Source organism: Bombus terrestris, chromosome 2 (genome assembly GCF_910591885.1).
Source record: "Bombus terrestris chromosome 2, iyBomTerr1.2, whole genome shotgun sequence".
In the NCBI taxonomy this organism is placed as follows: domain Eukaryota; kingdom Metazoa; phylum Arthropoda; class Insecta; order Hymenoptera; family Apidae; genus Bombus; species Bombus terrestris.
Window position 1 is genome coordinate 11,681,348 of NC_063270.1, and position 15,837 is coordinate 11,697,184.

At 37.3% G+C, this 15,837-nt stretch overlaps 1 protein-coding gene across 2 annotated transcripts in view; it reads left to right on the forward strand.

Annotated features, from left to right (window-relative positions):
• The window catches only part of LOC100645516 (CD151 antigen), an 89,489-nt gene that overhangs the window by 64,163 nt on the left and 9,489 nt on the right, over positions 1 to 15,837 (forward strand). For both annotated transcript variants that reach the window (XM_012318551.3, XM_003393863.4), the window contains one exon: positions 6,827 to 7,018. In XM_012318551.3, the coding sequence (XP_012173941.1) occupies positions 6,827 to 7,018 (192 nt within the window). The remainder of the gene's footprint in view (positions 1 to 6,826; positions 7,019 to 15,837) is intronic.

The window sequence follows — 15,837 nt, forward strand, 5'->3', positions numbered from 1 at the left end:
GGATTGTATAGATGAAATTAATATGGATCCTGAAAATCATTAACATAGACCAATTGTTATTATGAAATGTCTCGTTTCGAAAATTTTGCAGATATAATCGAGAAATTGAAGTAGCGAGCAACGTAGATTTCCAATATGAACAAAAGCGCCGCTTTGTTAACCTGGGTACTTATATTATTTGTTATTTCAACGCTGCGGACGTTTCCTTTTATTAACGCAATTTTAACCTCCGTAGTTTCAACCTGTAGACTTTCAACGTTTACTTTACTTTAAAAGTTTAAAGTGAGAATAAATGATGGAAAATACGTCGGATTAGTTAAATTTGTTTATCTATACAGTTATATTATAAACATTTAATTTAAATTTAATTATACTTCGAAAATAGAACAGTCTCTCTTTTATATTCAAAATTCAATTCATCGTATGCGCTTTGTAAAAATATCCATTTGCATAAACATCTGACCGCTTGTAACTTTCGGGATCACATTTTTCATAGAATTCGCATCCTTTCCAGGTAGAATAATTACTTTTTAATTTCTACCATTTACATCGTTTACTATTTAAACTGCACTGTAAGTATCATAACAAAAGCAAAATTGAAACGGAAGAAGTTAAAGGCAAGTATAAAGACTCGAAACCGAGCGCGGAAACTAAGGAGCGACGCCTGAGGTCTTCGTAACGACGCAACGTAAAGAAAATGTTGGCAAAATAATAAAAAAGGAAAACAACGTCGTTGCCGGTGTAGGATAGCTTGCTCGGCGGTCGTAATCGTATCGTGCAAGTTATACAACTCGTACCTAGTTACCGTCCTCATAAATCTTGGCAAAAATTCAAGAGAGGGTGTACCACGATTTATGGAATTAGCAGTGTAATATTTTATAACCGTCGGACGAAAAGATTGTTAGACTCGAACAAACGTCGCTCGATTTTGGGGATGAGCGAAGCTATGACGTTACTATTGCAACGTAACTTCGTCAAAAAGAATACACTTTCTAATTGATACAAATTCTTATTTATCGTATGTTATAGGACAAAGAAGATTTGAAAAAAACTGCCAAGAATAATATAACAATTTTTACATCTTAAATTGCACTATGCACAATGTAATTGTCAAATATTATCAAGTACAACAAGCGAAGATATACTGAGAAAATACAGAAGTATATAGATAGGAAATCAGATGACGTGTAATTTATGAAAATTGCTTCTGAACTTTCTTGAGAATTCATTCTTACAATTTGTAACTGGTGGCTATAAAATTTCACCGATAGTATTGGCTCAATCGTATAGGAAGATTGTGAACAATAATATTGAGAATATAAGAAGAATTAATCTTCCGAGAGATTTAATTATCCTTCGATGTAGATTCAGAAACACTGCCCTTCGTAATATCTTCTTCCAAAACTACGTAATCTCTGTTACCCTCCAACATCGCAATAATAATTCTTGCCCATACAATTCAACTTACCCGTCAATGAATGGCGAGAAGGAAATGAATTTTCTACCCCATCGACCGTCAGATGGGGAGCGAAATGTGGTAAAAGAATGACCGTGGAGCGCCGTTAGACACTCGTCTCTTTATTTGCTCTCCGAATTCATAATCTCTCGAAGAAGATAAGTCATCATCGCGTCTCAGGAAAACGAACGCACGAAGGTCTTAAAGCCCTCTGGGAGACGAGCAAAAGGGAGCTGCGGAGGCGTTTGTGGGAGACATCGGTGTCCCTCGAAGAATTCCAGAAAACCTGTCCAAACGAGGCTTTTAGGCTGACTGGGACGAATGTCACGCGTGCATAGTTAGCGGTCGGCCTCGAGGAACAGACGAAATCCAGCGCTCCTCTAATTGAGCAAGCTAGATAAAAACGACGCGGCTGGTTCTTTTATTTTCGGCTCGGCTTGATCGAACCGAAAATGGCCCGCTTATGGTTGGAACCGAGTCCCATAACTCGACGACGTTCGATCCATTGTTCTAAGCGGGCCAAGACAGACTGCTGGCTTTGTGCAGTAGGATAACGCAAGAAGTATGTTCCGCGTTATTCAAATAGTATTGTTTGAATTTATTATTCGCATTTTACGTCGTATGGGAGCCAGAGTGCAAAAAGTTGCAATTAAATGAAGAGTTCTTTTAATACAGCAGTGGCGCATGAAATGTATTCGAGCATTTGTAGATACCTTTCATGTGTGAGGTGTGCTTTACGCTTTGAACCTTTTTATCGGTACTTTTTATCAGTGTTTTATCAGACTCTACATTTCGTTTCTATGCCATCAAGTTTTAATATGCTTGCATTTAATTTAATTAATGGATGAATGCTATAATAAAATAAATACGTTGGTGTGTCAATACTTTTTGCAGTCGCTATAGCTTCTTTACTTGTACATGTTTCTGTACGCATTATTTTCTCTTTTCCAAATCGCTTTATAGGAAGCAGTAACAACTTTTTGATCGCGTTATACGTGGTCCTGCCGTTCTGGCAGACCACCCAGAATTCACGTTCGACGGGAACCACGCGACAGAATGCCGATCGCCTCGACTCGAGCTATTCATCGCGCGTAACCATCGACATGTTGGAAAAATACGATGGCGCATGATCTCGTCTACTCGCGGAGAAAGTCTCTGCTCTTACGCACTTGACTTCACCGATTGTAAATATCTCCGCTATTCGAAGCTTATGTGTATGTAAATAATATTCAACCGAACACGTCATAAATATTCCATCGCGAATACTAATCGTAAATTACGTTTATGTTCCTCTCGAGAGTTCGCAGCCTGAGAATCATCTACTTTTGTTTCTCTTTCTTGTCGCGCGAACTGTCTTCTCTTATACTAAAGATCCATCAAAAAATGATTTTGCGATGATATTTTTCTTATGTTTTCAAGCTTTTGATTTGAGAAACATTTCTTTTCTGTTAACTTTTTAGCCTCCTGTCATGACTAATTGCAAGATCAATTGCTCTTCGACGTTCAAACTGGAACAGATAATATACCTGTGTCGTTCAAGTTCATCCATAATTAGATTACTCTATACTTATACACCGTATCGTACAAAGATACAAAATATAATCCACCTATGGTATCTACGATATAATACAGGATTTACGACTCCGTGGCCGAGATACGTGGCCGCCTTCGGCATCGGGACTATGATAAAATAATAAATCGCTGCCCCCTCGAGCAGCTTCCACGCAGTGAGATATTTCGGAGTTGTTCGATGCTAGAGCCACCGGCATTCAAGCGCATCACGGAGAAATATACTGACTCAAGAAAGTATTCGGAGACTACTTAAAGTAGAAAATTTGTATATACATATTATATATTTTGTGCGTGTTATCGTAAAACATCGTAAAATTTTATCAACATCGTAACGAGACACGACTGTAGCAATTTTATTGGTAAAACTTCAAACCAATCTGAAAATGTATATAACAATTACAAAATATGTGTTGCAAGCATATATTTGATAAAAAAAATTGGTACACACTGTATATATGTAGTTTAAATAATTGTCTGATCTCTGCGAAATATAGGTACACTTACACTAAATATCGTGTAACTTATACTACGTATACCTACTCTGTACACTTTATACACCTATATACTTTCAAATTGGTTTCAAACTTTACCAATATAATCATGTTACTCGGGTCGCATTACGGTGCTAATGAAATTTCAAAACGTTTCGTAAAACACACATAATATGTTCATGTGTACAGAGTTCCTCTAAGTATTCAGATACATGGTATACAGTATGTACTAATATCGACTTGGATTCGAAGCATTCCTGGCCGGATTTTTCTATGAAGATATATAGTGTGATGCGTAGGTGCGGTTTCGTTCTGTCAGCCCCGAAAGGAACCAGTCCGATGAACGTCGTAGATAAAAGAATATCGATTAACCGTTGATGCAAACCCTTTTTCGATCGTGGCTATTTCGAAAATTTACGGCTCCATGCGATGAGATAGAAAGGTTTTATAATTTTTGCAATATGTGCTCGCGTAGAACGTTAGGATATATGACAGGGAACTATTTCTTTCCGGTCAAAAACAAACCCCGGTTATATTAGGCTGTAACGTATGAAATGCCCGTTTGAACGCTTCATATCCTTTGCGTAGATTGCCTGCAGTATGGTTTATGTAGAAGTAAAGGTTGATTTATGTTTTTCCATTCCCTGTATCGTTTATATATTATAGCGCTGCAAAGTCTTCGATATTCTATCTGCAACGAGAATTACATATTCTTCCTGAATATTCTACTTCGAATGAATATATACCTATAAAATTTTAGTTACATATCTATTTTAAAAGTCATTCTGCGTAGATGATATTAATATAGTTCTTGAATACATAAATTGTTTTATTGTAGTGTATAATACATTGCTAAGGAATATATTATTCTTCGTTGGATTTTGTAATTTTCTTCTAGAGATACCAGCAGCTCTGGAGGTAAAGAACGAGGCAAATCCACGAAGATTTTATAAAATCTAGAACAATAATATTTTTTCAGAAGTAGTATTGGAAATATTATATCTCGATAACAAAAGTATGTCAATATTTATCCCGGTGAAAAGCAAAAGCATACCTATTTCGTCCAAAGAAAACAGATATTTCATATGTTGGACTTGATACTTTCTAGAGAGACTTACACGAGTAGGGTGAGATTATGACCCTAAATTTGGACTACTGCTTTGATTCATCGAGCTCCCTGGAGATTCCTTTTCCCTGAATCTATGTATACCGTCGCACACTGTACTATACACTAGGGAAATTTTAACATTGTAGGATAACATTGGTAGCTACGAATAATCTTTAATTTCTTAATCGTTAAAATAAATAAAAAAATGGAAAAGCAATGTGTTAATGAGAAACAAATTTAGATACCGATGCAACATTATACCAGTATAATTAACCTAGATACGATTGGCAGATGATTAACTATATAATTAACGCATTCGTTACTATGTGTCACACATATATGACACATTAATTTCAGCTGAGATATCAGCATTGTACAAGATTTTATTTCAATTTCGGATAAAATAAATGAATGAAATGTTATCCATGTATATTCAACACAAATGTTTCTGTATAGTTCAAAGAACAACGAACTACACTTAGACTGTTATTCCAACACGTTCCAAAACTTAGTTGTTTTAGTTCTCAGCATAGATTCGAAGAAAGGAAAGAATAAAAACATTGTACTTCTAAAAGAAAACAGTACGTTCACGTATAGTAGAGCAAAAAGAGATATACTATTACAACAAGACTCTATTAAGCCAGTATAAGAATAATATTCTTCCACAGCATATTTGTACAATGTTTATACAACGATTTAATAATACAATAAGACATTTGGAGCAAATATAAAAAACTATTCCACGAAAAGATATTAGGAAAATCTGCTAATTCTCCACGAATTTACATTATTTCAAGAGAATAGTAACAAACGAAAAAATTCTAGCACGATTATCGCCGGTAACAATAAAGTACGATCTCACGTGTGCATCTTTCGTAGCACGGATAATGGCCAGGAACGTTTCGTTCGTCGAACACACGTGTCTAGAAACTTGGTCATTGCACGAACACAGACCACACTGACCGCGTACACTGCACATTCCTGGATACCGTAAATATCGCGCGTCCACCGATATTTACGTGGACGTTGTCCGTATATCTCCTAGTGCTTTCCACCGTTGCTCCCGCGGGAGAGGCGATTGGCGTCGCTACCGCGTTGTCACTGGCCGGACGAACAAAAATTCCCCGGAATCAAGGCAGCGAAAAAATAAAAGGAGAAAAATGGAAACGAAATACAGAAAAGGAAAAACGAAAAAATAGATAAATCGTCGTGGAGAAAAGATACGGAAGGGCACGGACGGTTATCGACGACGTTCGACGTTGTGTACCGACTGTTCGTGGGCGGTAACCGTATCTGCACTATGACCGAATTCGATGGAATTCGAACTTCGATATCGGCGGAATAAAACGTACTGACGTATCAAAGACGTCATGGTTATATACGCCATTACGATATCGTCGTTCTATCCATCATATAGCTACATCGTAAATAAATTGCGCAGAATACACATAATATTAAAAAAATATATACAATATTCAGAGTGCATATGTATATTTTCATGGGCAGAATTAAAGAAACAGAATTGAAATAGATATTCGTTTTACCTATTAAAATTAACGACGAAAATTATACTTTGGGTGTTTTATATATTGTCATATATCACGCACTCTGTGAATTTTCGGTATAAGTATAATTCATATAATACGTTATTACAATCCTTAGAAGCGGGAATGTACATATTACAAAAGGAAGAACTATTTCTGACTAGATATTGCACGTCCCTGAACTCTGTTCTAAATCCTTATGATTCGCAATACATGTGAATTGAATTCTTGCCGAAAGTCCTAAACTTCAACCACTAATCGATTTTATAGAGCCTCATTATACTGTTTCCATTTACTACACTTTTAATCGAACGAATTAATTGAACTTAGACATGTTGATTGTATCTCGTGGGGAAATGGTAACTTTCACAATGGAGTATACAGGTTTAGTATGTACACGGAGATGGCTTAACGAGTTTAGCATAGGGTGAAATACGATTAGCCGAAAAGCCAACTGCGAATCACTTACTCCGTGCAGGTTTATTTGACAGAAAAACGAATAGGCAAATTCTGTTGGCTTTGAGCGCGTAAACGCGCGAGAGAAAGGGCATATTGAACCGCGTTCTATCCCTCACGCACCCAGCATTGCGGTGATTAATTAAAGATTAATAGAACGTGCAGAACTTGAGCATCGACTGGTTTATTTTTGTTTCAGTTATCTGGATTGGTAGTGGGCGGAATCGGTATCTGGACGGTGATTTCGAAGCACAATTACGTGTCCCTGATGACGACCTCGACGTACCCGGCGCTAGCTTACGCTTTGATCGTCGCAGGTGTCCTGGCTGTGGTCGGTAGCTGGCTCGGATGCGGCGGTGTAACCTCTGAAAATAGATGCGTTCTTCTTATAGTAAGTAATCAAAGGATATTTCTATTTTTCCGCGAAACACTGATGAATGCTCTTTCGACTCGATCGACATCTGCTGCTTTGAATCAGTCGTTATCTCTTTCAGCATATATCATATGGTTTAATACGTTGTAAGTGATCATTTATTGGTATGCTTGTAGTATGTACTGGACGGATATCTTTATTTTTCCACGAAGCACTGCGAAGATATAGAATAAAAAAAAAACTTATTAAATACTAATTGTACAATTATTTCTTGCTTTTGGAATAAATATTTTAAACTCGTAGGTTTGATCGCAACGTGACAAGTGTACGAGCATTCCATTGCACGTATGTTATATTTGTACCTTTATATTCATTTCTTCATTCAATGTACACGATTTTACAAGGTTTTGGTAATTAATCATTGTACAAGTGTTTTCTATGTCCACTGTAAGTAATATCAAAAACTCACTCCACAAAGTCGGTACCAAAAACTGTCGTGAAAAATGAAAGGTTGGATAGCGAAGTTCAACCGCAACCAGCTAACATCAATTCCTGTCTAGCAGAATTGACTCGTAAAATTATTTAATTCGCCGTAAGAAAACCGCTTTACGGCCTCTGAATCCATTTTAGCCAATAATCTTGACAGAGTCGATCGAATCGGAAACGGTCCTCGTGCGTCTCCGTAAGATTCATCGCTTTGTCGAGAACATGTAACACCGTTGATGGGTAGCACGGTGTCTCTTATCGATCATGCGCTTCCGTGCCGGCCATTTATCAGGGTGCCACTATTGTCTGATTAATTAATTCTCCGGTCTGGGTAAACGCGCCTAGCCGAGAGAGATAGAGGCAAAGATAAAGCAGAGGATGATATAGAAGGTTGGAATGTTAGAGAAACCAGCCACTCTAGCTATCGTTTTCGGAATTGCCTATAACCTTGGTAGCAGATGCTCTTTAGTTAATAGGACAATCGTTCACGAAACTTTCTCGAATACTCTATTCGAAGCTAGGAAAAGCTTACTTGTTTCATACATAACTAAGTATCATAGAGGTTCACGTAGTTTCGTCTAGGAAACAATCTTTTCTTTTTAACGCTATATAGACCAAATTGCAGCTATGTAAGGTACAACTTACTGCATTTTTTATTTCTATACGGGATGAGTCCATTGGAATGCATGCATTTACAATGATAGGTAGTTGCCGGATACAGAGATTTAGAAAAAGATTAAAGTAAAATATAGATGAAAGAGATTAGCTGTAACGGTGAGCTTAAGACTAAGGTGGCACTCTACAATCGAATCACAGGAATTCGAATCCCTAAGGAAGAGCTGAAAATCTTCGAACGGTGTGGAAATAAAGGTTTCGGAGAAAGGCAATTTCAACTTTTAAATGTATATCATTTATTTTCAAAAATAGATAACACTTTACATGGTGTACATGGAAATACAATTTTTTATTTTAAGGTGTACATATGTATATACCTGTTATTTTGAATTGTAAAATTGTAAATGTTTCTATTAAATTCGTCAATTATGTTATAGTGTTAAACGACATATTATTCTTCGATATTATTTGACAGGACACTAAGATGGCTTAATAATTCTTGGGGATTATTTTCATACTGATGCTCGAATTAAGTGTTGCTGCTTTCGTGTCGATAAAACGAAGAGGATCGTCTTTCCCTTTGAATTTCAGTCACCGTGTCAAAGATCCGGCACGAGTTAAAACGTCACGATTTAGCATTGGAAATTGGAAAAGAAACCACATTGTAAGCCGAATATTACGCGATCTCGATTCTATCATGAATTCATCTCGCCGTCGTTTTGTCCTCCATTCCATTACCTTTTCGTTTTTCCGTGTTTCCTCTCCTTTTCGTTCTAAAACTTTTCGAGGAAAAATTCCATTTATGATGTAAGCGTTCGAATGGAAGACGGAAGAAAAGGATATTCACGATGGTAATTAAAATGGTTCGCCACTATTGAGAGGGACGTTCTCGCCGAAGCATTTAAAAAAAGATTTCTCGAAGTTCCGTTTCCGGGGCAGCTTCAATGCCCATCTACGAGCTCCGTTTCTTTCTCGGCTGTGGGGCTGAACTTCCCTTTGACTTGCATCGCTGCCTCCGACATTATTGCTCCAGGCACGGAGACTTTGTCCGCTGTTAAAGCTCGCTTCCTCGATGAAAATGAAGGAATGGCGTAGGGGAAGAGAGTGCTTGAAAAACTGCTCGTTTACATTATACCATCGATAGCTCTTCCCAATTGCAGATTTTGACCGATGCTGTGAAGCCTGTTATTTTATTCTATGTGTTTCCTATAACGTATGAAATGCGTTAAAGAATTGACAGCAATGATATGTTTTAATAATAATATATTGTAATATCATTTTTTATTAATTGAATTCAATTATCATATGGTAACACTACACAAGAAAGAATGCATAATATCATTCATTTCAGATCTGACTTTAAAGGGACTTACGAAGGGATACACAGTAATATGCAATAGTCCTATGCCATTTATCAAACAGGAAGTTTGTAGTATTTTGGATAAATTTTACGTCTTTAATCTGCTTTCATCTCATACATCATTCTAAATCGTTCTATCCATATCTTATGACATTAATTTAGGACTTAGGATTAGGATTGTGATTTGAGTTGTATCGTTACGAGATCGTTATCCGTGGATGGTCTAAGAATTTTGCACAGTATATACTGCATAGCACTTTTTCAAATTTACTTCTTCAATCTTTTTAATTTGAAAAGATAGTAATTGAAGTTACGAGTAAATGGAGCTTATCGTCGTTACATAATTCGAAGATTCTAAATCAGCTGTTTATCTACCAGTGAAATAAATCTTAGCTATATGTAGATCGCGCTACTTTTTGTACTCTGCATAAAATACACCTTCCACTATAAAGAAATCCCATCGACGTAGTAACACGTAATAAAATACTTAATCACAAGGTCGATTTCGCCTTGAACGCATAGTCGATTGCCTCCGACATTATCGCTTGAACTCCTCGGCAAAGTCTCCCCTTGTTGATCGCGACGTTCGCGATCCAATGGCGGTTCTATCGTCAAAGCTAAATGTGCTAAAGTAAAACAAATAGATAGAGAGAATGCTGTTAAAAATATCCAGATTTTTCCGCGGAGAAAATCAGTCGTTACGGTTGATACGGTACCAAGGATATTTTCTACGGAATTGCTTCGAAAGCTCAGATTGCATTGAAGTTCGATCAGCGAAATCAAAGGCGATTTTCTCTTATGAGCAAAGGAAAAACAGAGAAAGAAACGAAAAAAATAGAAAAAGGAAGGGAAAAAAAGAATCACTTTAAAAGCTTCCTTGTTTTCTTGCGCTCCAACGACATAATTCACCGAGAGAGGATATGCCGTCACACGCAGTCTGGCAGCTTAATGGACTTTAATACGTATTCACAATATCTCATCCATGTTTGCAAAATTTATATTTTCTTTATCTTGTAAGTATTCGAGCACTTTCGGTGCCAAAGATTTTTCGGTTTGAGATTTTCGTTTAATAAATTTTCAAAATAGTTCGAAGAAAATAGTTTTGTCTTATGTTTCTTTACATTTTCTTTAAACCAAACGGAAGTATAAAAAGCCAAAGAGTATTTCGAATATTTAGATATTTAGCTAGTAATACTCTCTTAATTATGTTAATAAAAATATGGATCTACGCAAACATTCGTAATTTATTATTATTATGAATACAGAAATTCGTAGAAATTAAGAATTAAGTAGCAGGAAATGACCATAATCATCCGCTTGCCCCTGTCAGAATTTTCCCAGTCGAAATGCCATTCTCCAACATTGTGTATCGACGTATTCACAATTTATTACATTTCCAGTGCTTTACGTCCCGTGTTTTCATATCGCGTATTCTCTTTTATCTAATACGCTTTTCCTGTTACGATATTACATTATTGAATAAATAATTAAACTCTATACAAAGTTCCGTAGTTTGAAATAACCATATGTTTCAATGCAAAGTTTCGTCCTTCGAACCTGTCCGTTGTTTCTCTATCTGAAAACTAGCGTTCCCTGCTAAGCTATAAATTGTGCTTAAGCGAGAATTAGCGTAGCACCGCTCTGGTATCTCGCGCTACCATTGAGCCTGCAACCTTCGTGGACTGGCTCACGCTTAATTCCACATAAATGATAGTTAAATTCCACTAACAAACCTTGCAAACCGCAGAGAGATCTGTGAGAACAGATTCTTCTTAATTTGGCTCTCCATTTGTTCAAATCGATTGGCGAAGATTACGATTATTTGATGAAAAATCACTTATTCTTTCTCGATGGAGTCTTTGATTTTGTTGGGAACGTTGCAAGAATAATTTCCGATACTATTTCGTTCGTCGTGCTCCTTCGATGATACGCCATTCTCATGGCGCTAAACGACAAATTGTCATCGTTAGCCGGTGTTACACGACAACGTAGAAATTTATCGCTGTTCGTTCGATGCTCTTAGCGTGTACGCGTTGTATCTACTGTAACCTAAAGTAACATTTACGAGGCTAACGTTTCCGTTGAGTAATAACAGCTGCTATGCGCTTCTATGATAAATACATCTTCGCGATTCTCCTATTTTTATTAACGTAACCACGATTTATATCCAACTATCAATATATTTTTTGTCATCTTTTCAGTACTGTCAAACATATATGGTAGTTATACCGGGGTTGTACCGAAGTTGTTCCGGTTTCATATTTACATACCTGGTAGTTGACTATACGTATAAAGTTTCTAATAAAATTTTATTTCCTACAATTTCGCTTATCAACACAAGCCTAACTTGTGACTAAATTTCGTATCATTTAATGTTAAACATTGCATAACTATAAAAATTCCACAATGTGAAAATGAAACGCACAGAATCCAGTAAAAAAACATATCATTGTAAAATAAGGATATACGCCAATATTTTTTCTAGCCACCGTATTCTTTTGATATATTCATCACGTGCGAATAGTACGAACCCACACAGTTGATTAAATACAGTTTCTAACAAAATCTCAAGTTCTGTAATTTCCCTCTTCACTGAGTTCTCTGATAAATACCTTTCTGACTCCTAGGCTTCCATTCCTCCTAGGCGATCACGTCACAAATCTCATCAAGAATCCGTCAAATAGATTCAACCTTCAAACTCCATTGTATAATCATATAATCGGCTGTGTAATTTACTATGTATAATCTAATGCTCTTATCAAAGCTACCAGCAATTATCCGTCGAACAGTAATCATAATCACGGCGAAGGTCATATTCGATCGAACGATACGCCTAATTCACGATTGCTATGTCCCAAAGGATATCGATGTTTGCGTGTGTCACAGATACCGTGCGCTTCGAGATCATTAAGCAATAATTAGCAAGCTCGCGTATTAATGAGACGCGGCGCGTTTCAATTAGTATCCATGACCATAGTAGCGATCGATTTTTTTTTATGGCAGTAAATGACGTATCGCGGCACTGGCATCGGCGGACAAGTCTCGACGCCTCGGACTGGTTTCGAACCAGTTCCACTCGTCGTCCTGAGCACCGATCCGAACGCTTCGGGCGAGACCACATTACTTCCTAAGTATCCAACGGCCGATCGCGCCACTTACGACCAATTTATGCTCGAACGAACGCGTACGAGTAAGAAAATCGAGGTACGAACTCGAAGTTCATCGATTACCCGTCGATTTGCCGATTTCCAGCCACCTCTGCACGTTCCTCCCTGAGCACTTTCTAGTTTATCATTGCGACCGTTTCTTCGAATCGTTCCCTCGCTGGTCGATAGTCTTTTTGTTGAAATTATCTTTTCCTCGTGTCGTACATGCTCGTTGATAAATCTCTAGCGAATACCCAACGGAATTACTAGTGAGAATTACTAGTTTTGCAAAGAAGCACCTACAATATCTAAAATACGATGTAAGATCGGGTATTCAATTTGAGATGTATCGTTCGAATCTCAGGTAAAGGAGCGGGAAAGAAGCGAAGTTGACTTGTACCTTTACAATCGTAAGCATTAGACATCAGTGTAGAGGATATTAGCTTACCTATTCCGTTAGCCAAAATTTGACTAATACTCACTTGCTCGCCCGATAAATGAGAATAATAAGACATATTAGCGTATTCGTGGCAAATGGGATGGAAGTAAAAAGTTATTAGAAACTTCTTAAAATCCTTGCAGTTTTGTTTCATTTCTTGGGATGTGAAGAGTTTATACGTTGCGTGTTCTGATATAAAAATATGTACTATGTGAATCAGAAAGATAAAAGTCCTCGAAAAATCCTCAAAAATTCTTCATCGGGATTTATTCCATAATTTGTATCATTTTTGCGTAATTCACGATGACTCTCTCTCTCTTTCTCTCTTTCTCTCTCTCTCACTCTGCAATCAATATTCAAATGACGGTAAAAGTTGGCCGATAGGTCGATAGGCGAAAGAGGATGCGAGGCGAGGCTCGTTAAAGACGCCGTTTTACGCAGGAAAGACGTAAAAGGAGATTCTCGAAGGATCATAGACGATATCTCCTTGTTAAAACGTGTCCATGTCGCGGTGTAACGAGCCCGTCTCTCGATAGCGAATCTAGGGATCGTTGGTCGCTCCGTTTACCTTCGACACGCATGAAACTACGATATCCGTGATTACGGTTAACCCTATACGGATAGAAAATATATCGCGACTGCCTTATCCGGCTCTTTTATATTTACTTGCATGAAATACTCTCGGCGAGGAGATAAGTGCGCGCTGGTTAATCCAGTTGGCCGGAGGAAACCACGCGGTAGCAGCGTTAAGAGACAAAAGCGGAGGATATCCTTTCGCAGAATCGGGACCTCATTACCGAGATACGTACGAATAACCGCCTCTTCTGGCCTCTGTTCGTCCGTAATGGTAAACGGTTTGAGAGTTGGGCGAAGCTTATTGTAGAAGATCAGTGATTCGAACATTGCGTTGGCGTTGAATCTGGAGCGTAACATTGGAGCGTTGCACAAACAAAAGGAATTTTAAGTGATTTTAATTAGAACATTTTAATCCGAAACGAACAACCCGTGCTTTTCCTCTGATCGTAGAAAATCGGTGATTCGAGAGTTTGTTTAAACAGGGAAAATTTTAAGTAGTTTTAAATTTTCATTCGACAAATTAACGTTACAAGTACGAGGATGGTTAAAAAACGATTAATTCGAGATTTTTCAGGGCTACTTTATACATTTGCAACGATGTATTTTTGCAGATGATTCTTTGTAAAATACTTACATATATAGATAGATAGATAGATAAAAGCTTTTTCTTCGTGCTACAACATCTGGATAGCCATATGCTGCTCGGATAAAAATCAGCACATTATGCAACCATTTTGCAGACCACATCGCGTGTCCGATACTTTACGTACGGCTTTACGACCGTGTCATTGAAAATTCCTATATAATTCTTTATATATTTTGCATTTCCTTTATATTTGCGGGCTTTCTATTTTAGTCGACAGTTCTAACATTAAAGGAAATTAGGTCAACCTTTGAGTACCTTGCAGTACTATGGTTAGAGGGAATATTTTCCAGAATTTTCTTCCTTGTCTTCCAATTTTCTTTGAAACAATATCGTTTGGATGTTATTCGAACGTACGATAATCGAAGATGATAAATCAAGATTACGTTATAATCAATATTGTTATGCCACATATATCGATTTAACCTGCTAATCAGAAAAGACGAGTTAATTCGAATTATTAATTATTATTTTCAGCCACGATATCGTCAGCTGGCGTGTTTTAGGATCCAGGAAGGCATCTCCCGTCTCTAATATTTGTCCGAAAATCTCACATCTTTTTGCGAATTCTCTTGTTCTCGACGATTCGACCATTTTAGATTTAATGTTCTTTTAATTACACACCGGTAGCTGAACGAGCCAGTTTAGCATCGTCGAGATCTTCTTGCGCCGGATTATTTCGTACCTCTCTTAGGAGACTTGGACACGTTGGATTCCTGTGCGCGATGTTCTCAAGGGGTTGCAAATCCTCTCGCTAGCACGCGTCGTCACCATTAGGGTCCGCTGAACTAGGTGTTTTTAGAACAAACAGGGGCGCGTAATCTATGCTTTGCTCGTTCAAAATTATTCTTATAGTATGCAAAAGATAGCTTTTCATATTTATTTTACATCTGTTACGAGGAAAAATTTCAAACTTCAAATTTTATTATTTAAGGAGTTTATTATTGCCAGTTCGTTTACTTGTCAATAAATAAAACAAGATAAAATAGGAAGGTCCTTTGATCTTAATTTCTCCTGATATTATATCTCAATAACATTGACGTATCGTTAATGCCAATGGATTAAAAATGTTCATATATTTACAAACGAAATATTAGAAAGATTTCGATGAGGACATCTGCGAACAGTACGAAACGCAGCATGGTTTATAACCACCAACGAAATACTAAACGAAACAACCGGCAACAAATTTAAAGAAGCGAAGACCAGCATCGATATAGATTCAACGGCAATATCACAATCGGTTGAGTAAACGTACAAAGAAACAAAGACAGGACCGTGTTATATCGAGTTGAACGTTCTCTAATTTCTCGTTTCAGCGAGCATGATGAATTTTTCTGTTGGTCGGTTATCGGACAGTAGCGAAGTGATAATATCGCTGCTCGTTTCTCTCGAATCCGTTGCTCGTTCTATGATTATCTGGAATTTCTGCATTTTATTTCGTCCACGATATTTCGGAAACAAAAAGGGAAAAACCATTACATCCACCATGCGACTGAAATCAGATTGTTGATTCCACTCGATCGGAGAATCTTGATTTCCGATTGATTCCACTGTCCCCCCTTCTTTCGT